The sequence below is a fragment of the Pipra filicauda genome, unplaced genomic scaffold (assembly GCF_003945595.2).
Source record: "Pipra filicauda isolate LSUMZ 115617 unplaced genomic scaffold, ASM394559v2 scaffold524_size386432_pilon, whole genome shotgun sequence".
NCBI classification, from domain to species: Eukaryota; Metazoa; Chordata; class Aves; order Passeriformes; family Pipridae; genus Pipra; species Pipra filicauda.
Window position 1 is genome coordinate 87,392 of NW_024104670.1, and position 17,151 is coordinate 104,542.

The following is a 17,151-nucleotide window of genomic DNA, read 5'->3' on the forward strand; positions in this document are numbered from 1 at the left end:
ATTGTAACTTTCTTCCGCCGCTTCCAGGTTTAGACAATAGAACAAAGTGATGAAAGAACAACAAAATATATCATTAGTTCCCCCAATAAAGTAATTCACGTATACAGTATACATTCTTTTTCACAGTTAACCTAAAGATCACTTTACAACTTGCTTCACTGTGCGCATGCTAACTAAAGGAGAGAAAAACGCTTTTTTTTTCTGGTATTTTTTTCTTTTTTTTTCCCTTTTTTGGAAGAGACATTTAAAAATTGGGGAAAAAAAAAAAAGAAAAAAAAAAAAACGAACCAAGGAAAAGAACAGCAGGGAAAGCAACGAGAGGAAGAGAGAGAGAAAGAGAGAGATAACTAGAGCATAAATAGGCAGTTTCATGTTGTTGGGATGTTTGTTTCAGTAGCTACCTCCGGCACATACAGATAAACCACAACCAAAAAGGTGGAAAAGGAAAAGAAAAATCAAATTTCAAAAAAAAAAAAAAAAAAAAAAAAACACGAACGTAATTTCACGTAACTCCTCTAGCATTGAAAGCTACGTTAACCAACCCACCCCCCAGGAAAGAAGAGAGAGAGACAGAGAGAAAGACAGAGAGAGAGAGAGAGAAGATTTCACAGTCATGTTTTACATAAGCTATTGCGTTACACTACCACTAGTTAATAACTGGCAAAAGGCAGGAGAGAGCTCCCGATCACTTTTGCATACTGTTCATTGTATCAAAGGATAATCAGGAAAGTGGTGCTTACAGCTATATTGTTTTACAGCAATAAAAGGGTTTTTTTTTTCCTTTCTCTTTTCTATGCATTGTTGTTTTTTTTTTTCCCCACCCCTCCCTTACATTAACTGCCATTAACGTGGGGCTCGGGGGCTCTGCCACCCCAGCAGCGCTTGCCTTTCAGTCCTTAAAAATCCTTTTATTTCTTGTCCGCCTTCTGTGCTTCCCCTTCCTCGTCCACCTCCTGGGCTCTTTCCATTTTCTGTTTTTCCAGTTCTTCCTGCTCGCATTTGCTGCTGGGAAACTTGTCTTTGTTGTTTTCCTTTTTCCATTTCATCCTCCTGTTCTGGAACCAGATTTTGACCTGCCTTTCTGTCAATCCCAGGGCATGCGAGACCTCGATCCTCCGTTTGCGGGTCAGGTAGGGATTAAATAGAAATTCCTTCTCCAGTTCCAGCGTCTGGTAGCGGCTGTAGGTTTGCCTCCCCCTCCTCCGTCCAGCGGCTGCTGGGGGATTGCAAAGGTTGGGTGGGAGAGGGGAAGGAGAGAGAAGGAGGTTGAGAGATACATAAACCAGGCTCGGGAATAGGCACACTCGGGCTCCCACCCGCTCCCACACACTCACACACGCGGGCGGGGAGGGGGAAGGAAGAAAGGACTGGCAGGAGCAAAGGCAGGAAGCAAAGAGGGCGAGGGAAAGGCTCCTGGAGGATATTTTCAAAGGGAAGATGGTTATAAAGGAAAGGGGCGATGGTGGCGGAGAAAGGGAGGGGAGGGGGGGTCACCCACCAGCCCACCCCGAGCAGGCTGCACTTGCACACTGATTATTACCCCGAGCACCACAACAACAACACGCTCCGGCACTTCGGGACCCCCGCGAAAGAGAGAAAAAAAACCCCCAACAGGCCCTAAATAAAATAAAAATAAATAAATAGCCGCGGCCCCGGGAGAACCGGCAGCACCGGCGAGATCCCAAATCAAACGCAAAGCAAAAATGAAGGGGCTTTTTAAGGCTATAAAAGTGCCATAAACTTTAAGGACGCTTCCTTCCACAGAAAGCCCGGCTCGCTCAGCCCCCAGAAGAAAAGGTCTCCTTCAGGGTAATTAAACTATAAAGCAATTTACAAGTGCAAAAGTTTACCCCCATAAAGCAGTAAAATACAGTCAGCGGGGAAAGAAAAAGGCAGCGAAAGAAAAGCGAGCGACCGAGAGGGGCAAGAAAGAAAAGCGAGGGGGCGACTTTGCGGGCTCAGGAAATGCCTCCTCGCCGTCCTTTTCCATCTCGCCTCACCTTGCGGTCGCATCCAAGGGAAAAGCTGGGTCGGAGAAGGGCTTTGCTCGGCGCTCTCCGCCTCCTCCCCGAGGCCGCTGGCAGCGAGCTTGCAGTCCGTGTACTGCACCAGGTCCGACTCCTGGGCGCTGAAGAGGCTCTGCCTTTGCAAGGGGTCGTAGCCATAGAAGTTGCCGGGGTCCCCATGGCACGCCACGGCGCAGGGATTCTGTTGGTAAGGGGAGCTGGAGAGCGAGGACGCTCCGTGGTAGAACTCCTGGATTTGGGTGGGGTGCTGGAAGGTGCCCCCCGTGCTGGGGCCGTACACCACGGTGGGTCTGCCCCCGAGATCCTGAGCGAACCCACAGTCATAGTAGTTGGGGCGCAGGGAGTCCCCGGTTTTGTACTTGGAGAAGAGTGAGTTGACGAAATAAGAGCTCATTTTAATTTAAATAAGAGACGGTCGGGTTTGGAGGAGGAAGGAAGAAAAAATATTTATATAAAAAAAAAAAAAAAAAGGGAAAAAAAAAAAAAAAGGGGAAAAAAAAAAAAAACCAACCCAAACAACAAAAAGAGAAGCCAACCAAAAGCAGACCACGGGAATCTATTAGCAAAAAAAGAAAGCGCTAAGATGCTAAGCAACGACAGTTTGTGATTTCCAGGAATATAAAAGGAGGATATAATCAAAACTCTAAGCCTGCATGATATTGAATTCTTTCCTCCCCCCCACCCCTAAAAAAAAAAAAAAAAAAAAATCGCCACTTAAAGAGTTCTCGCTTTACATTTCCAAGAAGAGATGCCAGTTCATAAACAGTTTTCAGTGATTTACTTCAGCGCAAATGAGTTGTTTCATATTTTGCAGTGTCTTTTCATGATCATTTGCATCTATTACCAAAACCTCATCCTATTGGCTTCTCCTTACTCCACACGGACTCTGCACCGCATGATTGTGAAAGGAAGAGTGTGAGAGAATAAAGAAGGAAAAGCAAGCGAGGGGGAGCGAGAGAGGGAGAGGGAGCGAGAGAGAGAGAGAGAGAGAGAGAGAGAGAGAGAGAGGGAGAGAGAGAGGGAGTGAGAGGGGAAGGGAGAAGGAGGTGGGGTGAATATACGGATTAAATATGTTTAACTACCTACATTAATGAGATATCGCTCGCCTCACAACAAATCACGTACCTAGACCACCCAAAAGATTGATTTTTGGGGAGTGTTGGAAAATTAAAGAGAAGCGCTCGCAGTCGTTAATTTCGAAATTTTAACGAGGCAGTTTTAGCCTTTTTAAATGTCAGGGTCGCTTTGGAAAACTGTAAAAGAACACGATTTAATTGCTACCAGTTTTAAAAGGTCCTATAAATGTAATTGGTATTTTAATACAAGTTATCAAATCATACAGCTTCTTACCCTAAACATATTTTAAAACAAACGAGGTAGTCATATTTAACATTTTAATGATCAATTTCCTTATTATTGATAAAGGTTTAACTATCACATGAAGGGAATTGCATTTGTAATAGCCCCAAAAAAGGCTGTAAACTGTTTAACAAACTATAAAACGCCATAAAGCCGGGGATGTTGTTGTTGTTTATACCGCACTACATAAAAGCCGTTAGGATTTTACGAGTTCGTTCCTCCACCGCCATAAAGCAGAGGTTTCGATTGGACCCGTCCGCATTACGGCGAGATGTCGGGGTGTCAATATTGAATTAAAATGATTATAGTTTTTCATATATAACATTGACTTTTCGTGGCTCTTCCCGCAGCCCCTTTCCCTGCCTTCCTCCTCCTCCTCCTCCTCCTCCTCCTCCCCCGCCGAGGACTCGCTCAAGATGCGGTTGGGGACGATCGGGAACTCAAAGTCTGCTGTCGCTTATCACCTCCCGCCCAGAACCTCGCCGGTGGCCGCTCCCCGCTCCCCCCTCCCCGAGAACTTCCAGTTCTTTCTTTATTTCGCCCCGTCCTTGCCGGTGAAAACCGGGGGGAAGGGGGGGATGGGGGAGAGAGAGAGGAGAGAGAGGAGAGAGAGGCTTTCTGTTTTATTGGCATTTGGTAACAACGGTGCAAACTTACCCCGAAGATGCCAACGCTGCAATTTTCCGCCGCCTAAACACACAGGGGGTAGATTTTCAAATTCATTTATCGCAGTCAGCAAATATTACCGAGGCGTATTTCAGTTAATAACGACTCCAAGCCCTCCCCAGCCCAGCGCTGCCCCAGCCTCTCAACCCCCAGGACGCCCCTCCAAGCCCCTGTTCTCCAACCCTTCCACCTCCAAGACGAGTTAAAGACACTCTTTTAAACCTCTATTTTCAATTCCCCCCCCCCTTTTCCACCCTTTTGCCCTGGGTAGGTTTCTGCTGCTTTCCCATCGCATCCCTCTGCGCGGGTTTTGCCCGGAGAAAGGTGAATTAAAGGGGGTTCTGCTCCTCCCCGCCTTCAGCTGAGGGACAATTTTCGACCTCCACGACATGGAAAAAGAGGAAAAAAAGTTGGGATGCTTCGGTCAGTCTGTCTTGCCAAGGCTTTGGGGGAAAAAAATAAAAATCCACTAAAATCAAGAGTGGGAATAGGCAGGGAATGAAGAAAGGCAGGAAGAAAGAGAAGGAAAGAAAACAAAGATAGTAACGGAATAAAACTTTAAAACCATCCTTAGAGAAATAATTTAAGTAAATACGTTTCCTTTATTTTGTGTAGGGATAATTTCAGCCGAGTCTAAGAGCCTTTTCAAGTAATTATTGTTGTTGGAGTACTTGCAGTGGTATAATTAAGGCTTTCTCCCCCCTAAAAGACAAGTTAACATTTTATTTTTCCCAACACTTTTATTGTCGATTGAGCAGATTTGGGTTTCATCTTTGCACATAAAAAGCCCCGGAATGGTGCACAGAAGTAAATAGAGCTCTGCAGCTCCGGCGTGGGGATGCTGGAATATTCAAGGGGAAAAAAAACCACCAAAAAAACAAAACAACAACCCAACCAAAAACCAACAACTGAATCGACCGAAGTAATTTTAGAAAAGAAGTTTCTTCTTCCGCGGGTATTTACAGCCGCGAGCTCATCCAGTGAAGTTTGTAAAGCGAGAAATGGCAGGAATTGCCGTTCCTGCAGGAGCCGGGCGGGCGGGCAGCGAAGTTGGGCTTGGAAGTTCCCATTTTTATCAAGCGCGGTGGAATTTGGGGGTGGCGGGGCGATGGGAACTCAGCGATGCCCCAGAAATCAATGGCTGATCTTAAATCATCCCCCGCACCGGACTCGGGGTCCCGATGAAAGGAAAATGTTTCTATTCCGAGGAAAAAGCGAGCGGGGATGGGTGTGAGCGTGGGTGCGTGTCCGCCAGAGATAATTTATAAATACCCAGCGGAGCAAAGATTTATTAGGAATTCATAGGATTAAAAAAAAAAAAATAAAAAAATTAAAATAATAATAATAATAATAATAAAAAAGAACCCCAAATCCTTTCCTGAAGTTTTCACTGCTCTGCCTTTTGCTGAATGCACGAGGGCGAGATTTTCCTTAATTTCCCTTTCTCTTTACCTTTCGTATTTCATTTTATAGCGTTTAAACAGAGTCTGGAGATGCCGAAACTTTGCCTCTCGCACCAACCTCTCGCCTCCCGGTTCGTTTGCATCGGTTTAAATTGTTCCGTTCTCCCCCCAGAACGCAGTTTATGGAGGAACGGGAGGGTTTTTCTGATGGAACTTCGGAGAAACATCGAGTCAGAAAACACCCTCTCGCCACAATCGGAGAAAAAAAACCCCATTGAAATTATTACCCCCGTTCCTTCCGACCCCATTTGTGGCCGAAGGATTAGAACGCCTGAATAATTATATTTTCTTTTTCTCCCGCAATTTCGAAGAAAAAAAAAAGGCCAAAATAAAAGTGAAGTAAATGGAGTTAAAAGTTGCCATTATTGCTGCTGCCTCAGTGATGTATTTGTGTGCATCCCAAACCGTGCTGGTTAAAAGCATTTCGGGTTAATTTACTGGTTTGTAGCCTTCAAAAATATTTCTAAACCTATTAAGTGAAGGTCTTGAGCAAAGAGCAGCAGCGTCGCCAAAAGAAGGAGCAAAATGTGCCAAAAATGGCCCGTTGAACTTCGAAAAAGGGGCTGCTCTGCTTTTGTGGGGTGGGGGGTATTTTTTCGGTCGATATATGGGATTATATCTGTGGGATTATATCTGTGGGATTATAAAACACATAAAGCACAGAGCCCAGAAAGCAGAGATCATCCTGACGGCAAAGGGGAAGAGCCGGGAGGGGGAAACCCCCCCCTGATTCTGTGAGTCCCTTTCTCCCCAAAATCTTTGAGCCACCCTCTTTTTCGGCCGTGCCAACGTAAATCTTGGGGGGTTTGGGATAATTAACCCTCCCTCCCACCGCCACGAAAGACAAAAAACCCCGATGTGTGTTTGTTTTTTTTTTATCCCCCTCTCTAAATGAATATTCCAAGCAGTCCCACCTCTCGCCGCCTCCCAGGCAGTATTTTTAATTTTTTTTTTTTAATTATTATTATTTTTTTTTTAAACCTGGCATAATCGAGCCGGGCGGAGGAAAAGAGATGTCAGGTATAAAAGGGGCTGTAATTAAGCGTGTGTTTTAGGGCGGGAGGGGGGGACGGGGGTGTTTTATCCACGCAATCAAGGTGTTTTCCGCGGAGGAGCGCGGGGGGGGACGCGCCGTCTAACGTGGAGCAAGGCCGCCACCTCGCGTCCTCCACCGGCATTGCAGGGAATCCAGGGAAAATCCAGGGAAAAGAAACCGGGAGGGGGCTGGGGGGGGAGTGAGGGGGCGTCCCGCTCAGACCCGGGGAGGTAAAACCAAAAAAAAACCAAAAAAAAAAAAGAGGATAAAAAAACAGCTAAAAAAAAAAAAAAATTAGAGTTTTTTGTCCTCACAGCGCTGGAATTTTTTTTGTGGTTTATTTTTTTTTTATTTTTTTTTGTGTGTGTGTGATTTTTTTTTTTAAAGCTTCACCATTGCGGCAATAAAAAAAAGAGGCGAAGCGGGTTCGCTTTTGAAAACCGCTATTGTTTCAAATTCCGAGACTAAACAATTGGTCATTCTGCTGCCGGAGGAGGGAGGGAGAGAGAAGGGCCGGGGCTGTAAACTCATAAAAACCTTCCCCAGCCCAGACGTCTCGCCAGAACCTCGAAGGGTGTGAGTGGGTGAGGGGGGTGCCCGTGGGCGTGGGGGGGGTGTTGGTGTGCGTGGTTTGGAATTCTGGTCGCCTGGAATTGCTTTAAAGGAAAAAAAATAAAAAAGAAAAAAGGGGGGAAAAAAAAGGGAAAAAAAAGAATAATAATAATAAGGAATAATAATAATAATAATAATAATAATAATAAAGAACAAAGGGAATCATCCCGAGCGCTGGATTTTCACGGCATCTGCAAGAGAAGAATAAATTAGCAAAAGTCCCTCCCCACCTTTTCTCTCCCCCCCCCCTTATTTTTTAACTACCCCCTCCCTTAGTGGGGAAAAAAAAAAAGAATAAAAGAAGAAGAGGAGAACTTTGTGAGCGAAGCAGAAGCAAAAGCATTTACACGTTGGGTTTCCCCACATTCCCAAGTCGTTGGAGTAATTTAGGAGTTCCTGAAAGTTTTCTTGCACTGTTTCCTTTACAGCCGTTTAGTTCCTTAACCTTCAGAAATTTATACCCTATAAAGTTTTATAGCGGTCATATTCTTTTATTGCAGCACACTGCACTGAATTTTCCTTTTTTTATGACAAGTTACTTCCCTTTCTCTCCCTTCCCTCTGTAAGCTCCAAATATCTCTCTTCTTCTTCTTCTTTTGTTTTCTTTTCAGAGCTGCCCCAAAAGAAAGGATTTTTTTTAAAGGGAAAAAAAAAAAAAGAAGTGAAATATTGCCCTTTAGAGCGCCCATTATGTTAAAAATTAGTGGGAAGGGACCCTCGGTTATATTTGTCACTACCTGCTTCCTGCAGGGCTGAGCAGCTCTCGGGGTTGGGTTGGGGTTTGGGGTTGGGGTTTTTTTTTAAATATAGGGATAGAAGCACTTTCCAAGCACTTGTATTTCTCCACGAGCAATAGAAAGTCAGACGAATTCAGGGACGGAATTGCAGGAACCGCTGGTCGAGCCCCCCCCGGAAAAAGGCCCCGCGTGTGGGAGCCGAGGCGATGCCAGGAGGGGAGAGCGGGCGGGGGGTTCCCGCTCTTTGGTTCGGGTTTTTCTCCGGGGGGTTCCCGCTCTTTGGTTCGGGTTTTTCTCCGGGGGGTTCCCCCTCTTTGGTTCGGGTTTTTCTCCGGGGGGTCCCCGCTCTTTGGTTCGGGGTTCGCGTTTTTCTCCAGGAAAGTTTTTCCTGGGGAATAAAAGCAAAGGAAGCAAAACCCGCTTTGTCCCCTCCCCGTCCCCAAAGGCCGGTGTGGGGCCGCGAGGATTAAACCCTCAAAACCAAACAGGCAAACAAACGAGCGAGCCCCGAGAAACGGGACCGGAGAGTCCCGATCTCCCATTTAACCATAAAATAATCGTCAGAATAAAAAGAACTGGGAAAGCAGCGAGTCTGTGCGGGACCAAGGAAACACTTGCTGCTCCAGAGGGGAATTATTTCCATTTCCTCTGGACTTTCCTTTTTTTTTTTTTTTAAACGTAAGCAAAAAAAGAATCCTCGGAACACACTTAACGAGCAGGAAAACACAACGCAAATATTTCTGAGGCTTTAGATGAAGCAGTAGAACACAATGACATATAGGAGCTGTTGTTCTAAAATCGATTTTTATTCTGGAGCATTAAACATCTCTGGAAAATACATCCGGGCTGATGCTACAGAAGACAATTTTTTTTTTCCCAACATTTTTTTTTTTTTAAAGTAAGCATATTTCCTAATAAAATGAGCTAACATTTTAAATTCTATTTTAAAAGAACCTTATATCGTCATCTTAAAAATATCCGCTCTTTACCACAATTCTAAGGAAAAGGGAAAAAAACCTTTCTAAGTCCTGGTGGCCGATGGGTTGCAAAACATCAATTAACTCACGGAAAAGCTTCTGAAAAATATAGCAACGAGGGTTTAGGCAAGTCCATACTCAGCTCGAGATACGAGGAACGAACCAACTCAGAGCTGAAATTCCTCCATCCTTGGGAAGAATCAAACAAAACTGAATTTTTTTTGCCCAGCTTAAACGCAGCTGAAACGTTGTTTTTCGACCCACTATCTCTCTTCTCTTTCTTTCTTTCTTTCTTTCTTTCTTTCTTTTAATAAATCCCCATTTAGGGGAACCATCCCGCTGCCACCAACTTCCGCGGCTCAAAATGTCTCCGGAACAGCTTTTCTTAATTTAGTTTCGGGCCGCGGAGCGAAGTTTGGTTACACCGAAGTCCCTCCGGCAAGAGAACAGTTAAATTTTGAAGCCCCCAAGGAGCCACTTCACCACGGAAAGTTTTACACCAGAAAGTCTAGGCATTAAAAAAAAAAACAAAACAAAAACCACACTAAAACTCAAACAACTTTCTGAGGGATGGTCTTAAACACTTAAGCTCTGGTTTCTTGTCCAGGGGAAGGTTTCGTTGGGGTGGTTTTTTTTTTTACCCCCTTAAGAGGATTTGAAGCGGTGGAAATTTCAGAGGCGCAGCCACTCGATTCTTATCTCTGGATCGCGGAGGGAGGGGGGGAGGAAAAAAAAAAGAAGCAGGAACACTTTCCAAAAAAACGCCAATCTGCCTATCGCTCCTTCCCAGAGCAGCCGCTGCTCAGCAGATAAAAGTGGTCTCGCCAAACCTGACTCTGAGGATACACAAGTCACTTCTGCAAACGGATTTGCGCTGGGTCCTTCAGATACACGGCTGAAAAAATGTCTCTTTTTCTCTATTTTTTTCTCCTCCCCTCGCCCCATTAAAACAAGCCACCTCACACTCGCCTTGTTCCTAGAAAGCCTCCCGGCAGCTAAATATACAAAAGTTGCACACGAAGAAAACGACAGAGGTTTATTTCGATATTTTTTCCGTCCACTATCAACTGCAGAACTCTTCGCATACTTCAAAAGCCACAGTAGAAACAGAAAACGAGCTCCAACACTCACAGAAACACGAGCACGAACACGGTTTACAACACCCACCATATCAGCGACTGGAACTAACCCCCCCGAACCCGGCCCTCCCTCCCTCCCCCCTCCCTTCCCAAAACAAAGTTAAGTCTTACAGAGATAAAGGGCACCCAAGTCCCGCCCGGGCGGGCTGGAGGGACCCGCAGCGGCTCCGTCCGACGGGGAATCGGCTCCGGCCGCAGGACACGAGCCCGCCGAGGGCCGGATTTGCTCCTCTCGGGGCTCAGGACGAGGATTAGGGAGGGGGGGAGGCAGTCGGAGGAGCCGCCGCATCCCCCGGTGCCACCCGTGGGACGAGGTTCCTTCCTCGGGGAGGCCCCGGGAGTGGCACCGGGGCCCGGAGGGGAGCGGGGGCATCAGGGGGGCAGCGGGAAAACACGCCGGGGGCTCAAAAAAGCCCCAACCCCAACCCCAGCAAAACCCCAGCGACATTCAAGTATTAAAAGCGACTCAGCGAACGGGAGGGGGAAGGAATAACGCACAGGCTGGGGTTGGCACTTTATCTCTGCAACAGCCCTACTGCTTTAGGAAAAGTCAATTCACAATAAATTATAAATATCTAGCGCTAAGAACACAACCGTCCCCTCCCTGATAGCTCTACTAAGGTAGTTGGTTTTTTTTTTTTTTTTAACTAGAAAAAATCCCATTCTTCCTCTTCTCTAAAAGTTAGGGATAAGTTGGCAGGGGTTCTTCCGCCCCTTTTTCTCCTAAATAATTTACAATGCGGCTCTGAGAGTGCCCCCCGCACACTCTCGCTCGCCTCCCTCCCCGTCTTTTCTCTTCTTCCAAGTGCCCCAGTATAAAACTACCAGAGGAGGAGGGTTCGCCTGCAAAGATCCCACTAAACTTTCAGGTCAAAGTCACATTTCTGCCACGGCACGATTGGAACAAAAATCCCGCAGAATCAAACGAGCTAAAAAAGTAAAAAAATAACGGGGAGGGGAGAGGGGGAGGAGGGCGGAGGACGGAAGGGGGGGAAACCCCAGTTGGGAGTTGGGGCTGTCATTAACCGGCTACCCCGGGATAAAGTTGGCGAATTGCAAATGATTTGTTGGGTGCAATTAAAGGCGAGTCTTACGAATGTGTCTGTCCTGCGAGTGGTTTAATTAAATCGTCTGGTTGCTCGGCCAGCTCGGCGTGTGAGTGTGAGTGGGGTGAGCGCCTGTTTTCCAGGGCATCGTTGGCCTCGCGTGCAGAAAGAAAGACAGCGAGCTTTGCTGGGGGTTTGGGCCGGCGTGGGGTTGGGTTTTTTTTTGGTGGCCGGTTGTGTTTTCCATGGAGAAAACGCGAGCAGGGAAAGCTGCTGCTCCAACAGGAGCCTGTGCTGTGTTAACACCGCGGGGAGAGGAAAAGAGAGGAGGGGGTGGAAAGGAAAAAAAAAAAAAAGAGAAAAAGAAAACAAGAAAAGAGAAACAAAACCCAGCGTGTGTCCCCGAAAAGGAGCTGCAGTTCTGGCTAAGTTGCCTCCTAAGTGGCAGCGCTAAGAAGATTCAAAAATAAAAAAATAAGAAAGAAAGAATAATAAGCAACATCTCGCATGCAAAGGTGGAGATGGGAAACGGGGGAGGGGGGGTGTTCTCCCTCGTTTCGGGGGGATTTGGCAGCGCTACAGGGGGGTTGAGCTGCCGCGGAGCCTGGGACAGGGGGAAAGGGGCTGGGGGGGTGGGGGTGCTGCTTTTTTGCTTTTTTTCATTCCTTGCCCTGCTCCTTGTTCATTTTCTTCATTTTCATCCTTCGGTTCTGAAACCAGATTTTGACTTGTCTCTCACTCAGGTTGAGGAGTCTGGCCACTTCGTGTCTACGGTCCCTCGTCAGGTACATATTGAATAAAAACTCCTTCTCTAGTTCCAGGGTCTGGTATTTGGTGTAAGGGCATCGTTTTTTCCGGGAGGAGCGGGCGTGCAGCCAGCTGGCAGCTGGGTTGGCTGAAAGAAAAGCAGCAGCAAGATCAATACCACGCGGCCCCCGAGTGTTTCTCAGAAGGTTTTAATCACGCCATCAAATATTAAGATTATACACACACGCATATGCGCGGCTCGGGAGGGGGGAGAGCCCGCAGGAAAATCATTTGGAATCCTCGGGGCCGGCACAGATGGTGGGGGGCCCGATCCCTGAGTCCCACAGGCACCCCAGCCCTCCCGAGTCTGGGGGGCACTCGGGGGCGCGTTGTGTGAGCTCAGAGCGGTGTCTGTGCCCACCCTGCCCGTGCCCACCCTGCCCGTGCCCACCCGTGTCCGGGCTCACACGGATGTTTGGGCTCACACGGATGTTTGGGCTCACACGTGCCAGAGTTTTTACCCCCCCCGCGCTTTCCCGCAGGTCCCTCCGTGCCAGGTGAACACCCCCATCCCCTCCCAGGCTGTCAGAGCGCCCCATCTGCGCGTCGGCTACAAAGAAACCCAGGCGAAAATTACATATATCTCTGGTTTGGTTTTTTTTTTTTTTTTCCGAGGCGCGTTTTCCCCACGTGTCCATAGATTTACTCATAGATTTACTTCTACGGACGCGCCGCGCACGGAAAAGGGCAGAGAGAGAGAGAGAGAGAGAGAGAGAGAGGAGGGCTGGAGGAACCTTTCATAAATCCTATAAATCCTGCCCTTTTTTTTTTTTTTTTTTTCTGCTTTGTGGCAAAAAAAAAAAAAAAAAAAAAAAAACACCAAAACGGGTCTCGATCCAATAAACATCCTCTGAGGGTGCAGGGACGCGGCTGCCGGAGATCTGGACAGCGTCACCCCGAGCCACGGACATTTGCAGGGCTGGAAAGGCAGCCAGAAAATAAATAAAGGCCGCCCGTCACGCTCGCGGGTGGGAGAAGTGCCGTGGGAATCTCGCCGAGAGGACATTCCAGGGATTAGTCCGTCCGAGGAAGGGGGGGAAAAACCCAACATTTGGGGGCCAAAGCCACCCCCGCAGACAGCAGAGTGGCGAAGGTCGCACCCAGAGGTGAAGTGGGTTTAGGGTAAATAATGGAACGTTTACTAATCACATGCAAATATCGGCTGCCCGTTGGGTGACTGAGAGGCGGGAAAGGGTAAAACGAAGGGTTATGGACACACCGCGTATTTCTATTTTATTTCCTTTGCCTCCTCTGAAATTATGACTGAAGCCATAAACCTTTACACCAATTAAATGGACCATTATAAATACACACACGCACACACACGCCATTGCAACGTTTCCTCCACGTAAAATGAAATATATTGAATATTTTTTAAAAAATAATCCGGTTAATCTTGCCCTGTAAGTACTGCCTCTTACAAATTTGCACGGCTATTTCCTTAATGTAATTGACTTGATCTAATATGCAGAATTAAATATTAAAGAGGAAGAAAGCTGTTAATAATTGATACTGTTAATCCTGCTACCCATCCTTTAATGGCGATGGAGGGCCGTGCTTCATAACAGGTTTTTATTCGGTTTGGGTTTATTTTTTTTGGTCATATTTTGGATCGTTAAAATACATTTTAAATGCCAGCGTTGCTTTATCTACTCACTAGACACAAATCCCTAAACAGGAAAGCGAATGGGAAGCGGTTCTGGCACGTCCTTTCCTTAAAATCCAGCAAATAATTGAAGAGATTCCTGCGCCATACACAGGGCAGAGATCCATTATGAAGAAATACTTTCAAAAATGGAAAGAGTCAGGGAAATCGGAGGGAGGACTTTCTGCAAAACAGCTTCGTCTTCCAACCCTGGCAGGCTCTCACCATCAGCCCAAATTAAACTATTATTTAAAACAAAATATGCGCCGTAACCGCACGCCATGGAAACCACACAGCATCCTCTTCGCGCGGGTCCCTGCACTCGCTTATAACTTAATAACATCTTCTTGGACAAGATTTTTCTATTTTCAATTTCAGGGACATTGAGCACAGGACCTGGAGGTTTAATTCCCTCCAATCATTCACCTCACGGTTGCAGTTTGTTCTGGATCTCTGCCCAGCACAATAGAACAGGACTTTCTTTTTGTGTGAGTGTGTGAGTGTGTGTGTGTGAGTGTGTCTGTGCGCGAGTTAAACGAGAGGAAAGAGAAAAAAATGTCACCGTAATATCCTGCACAAGGAGGGGAGGAAATCACGGGGGCCAGAATATTCTGTGGTTGCCACGGCAAAAACTCCGTGGCTGTTCCACGCCGAGTGAAAAGAAAACAGAGGTTGCTTCAAAGGGAAGGAGGATGTCAGGGCGTCCCCTGCTCCGAGGAGTTCCACCCTCGGCGGGGGCTCCTGCTCTGCCAGTCGGGAAAAGTTCGGCTTTCCCTGCGAAATATTTTTTACTGGGAGGGCGAAGCCAAGTTTCCCTCTCTCCTCCTGCCCGGGCTTCACCTTCCAGCTGCAAACCAGGTACCAGCCGGGCAGGCACGAGGTGCAGATACCGATTCTTCCTCACTCGAACGCATTGTTATCCTTAGCAACGCTGTTATTATCGTTAGTATTAATAATAGCGCGATTAATCGCGTTGCTGAGGGTATTATTAAATATTTTCAAGGCGAACGAGTCTTTTTCTGTATTTCAACGGGCAAAAGACGAACCAACTCGCCGAAAAAGCGAGTGCTGAAGTTTAAGCGTTTCCCCAATCTGGCTACATCACAAATAAAAGCTGATATAAAAGCTAATTAAGTTGGAAGCGCCCCCCCTTCTTTTTTTTTTTTTTTTTTTTTTTTTTTTTTTTTTTTTTTTAACGAGGAAGTAGCGCGCTTTTGAAATAGTCATACCCGGAATATCGTCGCGTTTAATAAACGAACGATTAAAAGCACAAACGAACGAGCCAGCGCGAGGAACGAACGCCGGGCAGGGGCAGCAGAGCCCGGCAGGAGCCGCGGAGGGAGCGCGGTGGCCCCGCGCCCGCCGGGAGGATGCGCCGGGCACGGCAAAGCCCCCGCTGCTCTTCGCTTCCCCCCCGCACACGGGAACTTTTCCTCGGCGATTTCGCCTCTTTTCCCCCCTTCTCCCCCTCTCCCTTCTCCCCAGCACTCCCCGGCTCCCCCCGTCCCTTCCCGTCCCTTCCCAGCTCCCGCACCCGCGCCTTTCCTCCCGCTTACTAAAGCGTCTCTGCTGCCGGAGCCAGCGCTCTGGAGGAAAGAGGGTGACTCGCTCCGGCTTTTGTCCGCTCTGGACTCCGTTTAAGCCCAGAGACGACTCTCATTTTTATTTTTATTTTTATTTCCCGGCAGAGACAATGCCACCCCTCTCCCCTCCCCACCTCTCCCCTTAGGTTGGCATCAGCAAAGCCGAGACTTTTCTTTAAGCCCCGATTTTAAACTTTACGCAGCATTGTCCCCTTTTATTGCACCTCCTCCAGCTTTTATACTGTTTACTTCCTCACTTTTATAACTTACTTTGATCTGTCCTGTCTTTGTCTTCGCTTCCTTCACAAACTTTATTGTCCTCGAAGCTGGGCCTTTGATTGGAAACGATCCCTTCCCTTGCAGCAGAAGTTTCTAAATTGTACTCCTGTGTTCCCTGTTTATGGACATCCCCGGGACGGCCCAGCAGCGGCTCTGCCTTAACAGATCCCTGCCCGGGGAGGTTCTCTGCCCTGGGTACTGGATCCAGCCAGCTCCGGAGGTACCTGCTCTCAGATGGGACGCTTTGATGTTGAATATATGGATGGTAGACGGCAGGAAGGGTACCAGAAGAATGTGGATTCAAAGGAGTCCAGGAGGCGCTGAAAACTGGAGGTTTTGGCTGAAAACTACAGGAGGGGAATTCTAGATGCTCATTGTGCCCAGCTTGCCTGGAACTCGAATATTGCCCAGACGAAAATTTAGCTGAAGGCGAGTCTTCGCTCTCATGACTTATAATGGAGTCGACATAATAATTGCTAAGAGTCCCAGAAATGGACATTCTCAGACATCATACAAAGCACGGTTCAGTGAAGGGAAAAAAAAAAAACATATATAGGACAGATCTAGATTTGTACTCTACCCCCTTCTCCAACTTCCCAGCCAACAAAGTACAGTTGGGCTGCTGTGTTGTGAGCTCCCAGCGAAATGATTGGTCAAACTTTTTTCGTGTGCCTGATAAAGCGTCAGTCTCGGCGTAAATCAATCGAAGCCGAGGGGGCTGCGCTGCGCTGTCATCCGCCCTTGCATTCCATATCAAGGATGGATTGTTTTATGTTTATGCAATGTTGCAAAACGTCAGGAGTTTTCGAAAAAAAAAAAAAAAAAAAAAGGCCACCGAATGGTCAAAGCCGGGGCTGATATTCCTAAATATCTCCCTTCCTAGGTTTGCTCCTGCAATATTATGGGCTGGGGTCCGAAAGGGGGAGGAGGGGGGGGTTCTTTTTTTTTTTTTTCTTTTAAAGAAAGATGCTGATGGGCTCGCTTCGCCTTTAATAACGACCATGGGGGAATAGAGATAAAAGCTGTTCTTTGCCACTCGGGCTCCGGAGCACGATAGGGAAAAACAGAGAATAAGTACAAACCACCCCCCACCCCCCCTCCTCGCGTGATTTCATATACATTCATTACAGTCACACGCGCGCATAAATACACACATATATGCGTTTTTTGCAAAGCGGAAAGATGGCTCTAGGTAGCAGGAGTGCTGGGGAGGGCGTTATAAATAATTAACCATCTGGGATGGGGGAAAATGGATCGTTAACACGGTAAAATAATGTGGGTAAATATGAAATTCAAAACGCCACTGGCGTGGAGGTGCCGTCGCAACTTTGTCCAGGGAGCTGCCGAGCTGCGAGCCCTGCGTGCATCCAACGCCTGCCTTCGGCTTCGTGCTTACAGATATATATATATATAAATATATTAAAAATATCTCTGCCTATGAACATATGTTCGCATGTTTGGCGGCATCGTCGGGGTCGCTTTGCTGGAGCTAAAATAGTTCCCCACATGGCTGAAATCAGAAGCCTTCATTTAACTTTACAAGGCCAGTAAAATACAGTGCACCACTGATCCGGCTTTGTCACAGAACGCCTTAAACTCGCGATGCTTAAATAGTTTAATAAAACTTACATTAGCTTTCTTTGATTTTTATAGCCCTGAATTTATAGCCTGTGGAACAGAAAGGGGGCGAAGGAGGAATCCCTCGCGTTCGCAGCGCCCGTGCCCCCCTGGCACCTCACCCCCGTGTGCGTGTCCAACACCACCCCCGCCTCGCG

The 17,151-nt window shown here is 47.2% G+C and overlaps 2 protein-coding genes across 3 annotated transcripts; both read right to left on the reverse strand.

Moving 5' to 3' along the window:
* Positions 1–716: 716 nt before the first annotated feature.
* On the reverse strand, positions 717–2,437 carry HOXB8 (homeobox B8). Of its 2 annotated transcripts, none has more exons than XM_027737641.2 (2): positions 2,001–2,437; positions 717–1,213 (listed from the first exon to the last, which is right to left on the reverse strand). In XM_027737641.2, exons 1-2 carry the CDS (start codon positions 2,419–2,421, stop codon positions 909–911), a joined length of 726 nt encoding a protein of 241 aa, XP_027593442.1. In that variant the 5' UTR covers positions 2,422–2,437; the 3' UTR covers positions 717–908. The 2 variants fall into 2 exon arrangements, with proteins under 2 accessions (XP_027593442.1, XP_027593441.1); XM_027737640.2 differs by having other exon boundaries at positions 717–1,216; positions 2,001–2,421.
* A 9,019-nt stretch (positions 2,438–11,456) lies between these two features.
* Positions 11,457–15,875, reverse strand: HOXB9 (homeobox B9). The gene is made up of 2 exons (XM_027737639.2): positions 15,368–15,875; positions 11,457–11,957 (listed from the first exon to the last, which is right to left on the reverse strand). The coding sequence occupies exons 1-2, from the start codon at positions 15,873–15,875 to the stop codon at positions 11,722–11,724; spliced, it is 744 nt and encodes a 247-aa protein (XP_027593440.1). The 3' UTR covers positions 11,457–11,721.
* Between the last annotated feature and the right edge of the window lie 1,276 nt (positions 15,876–17,151).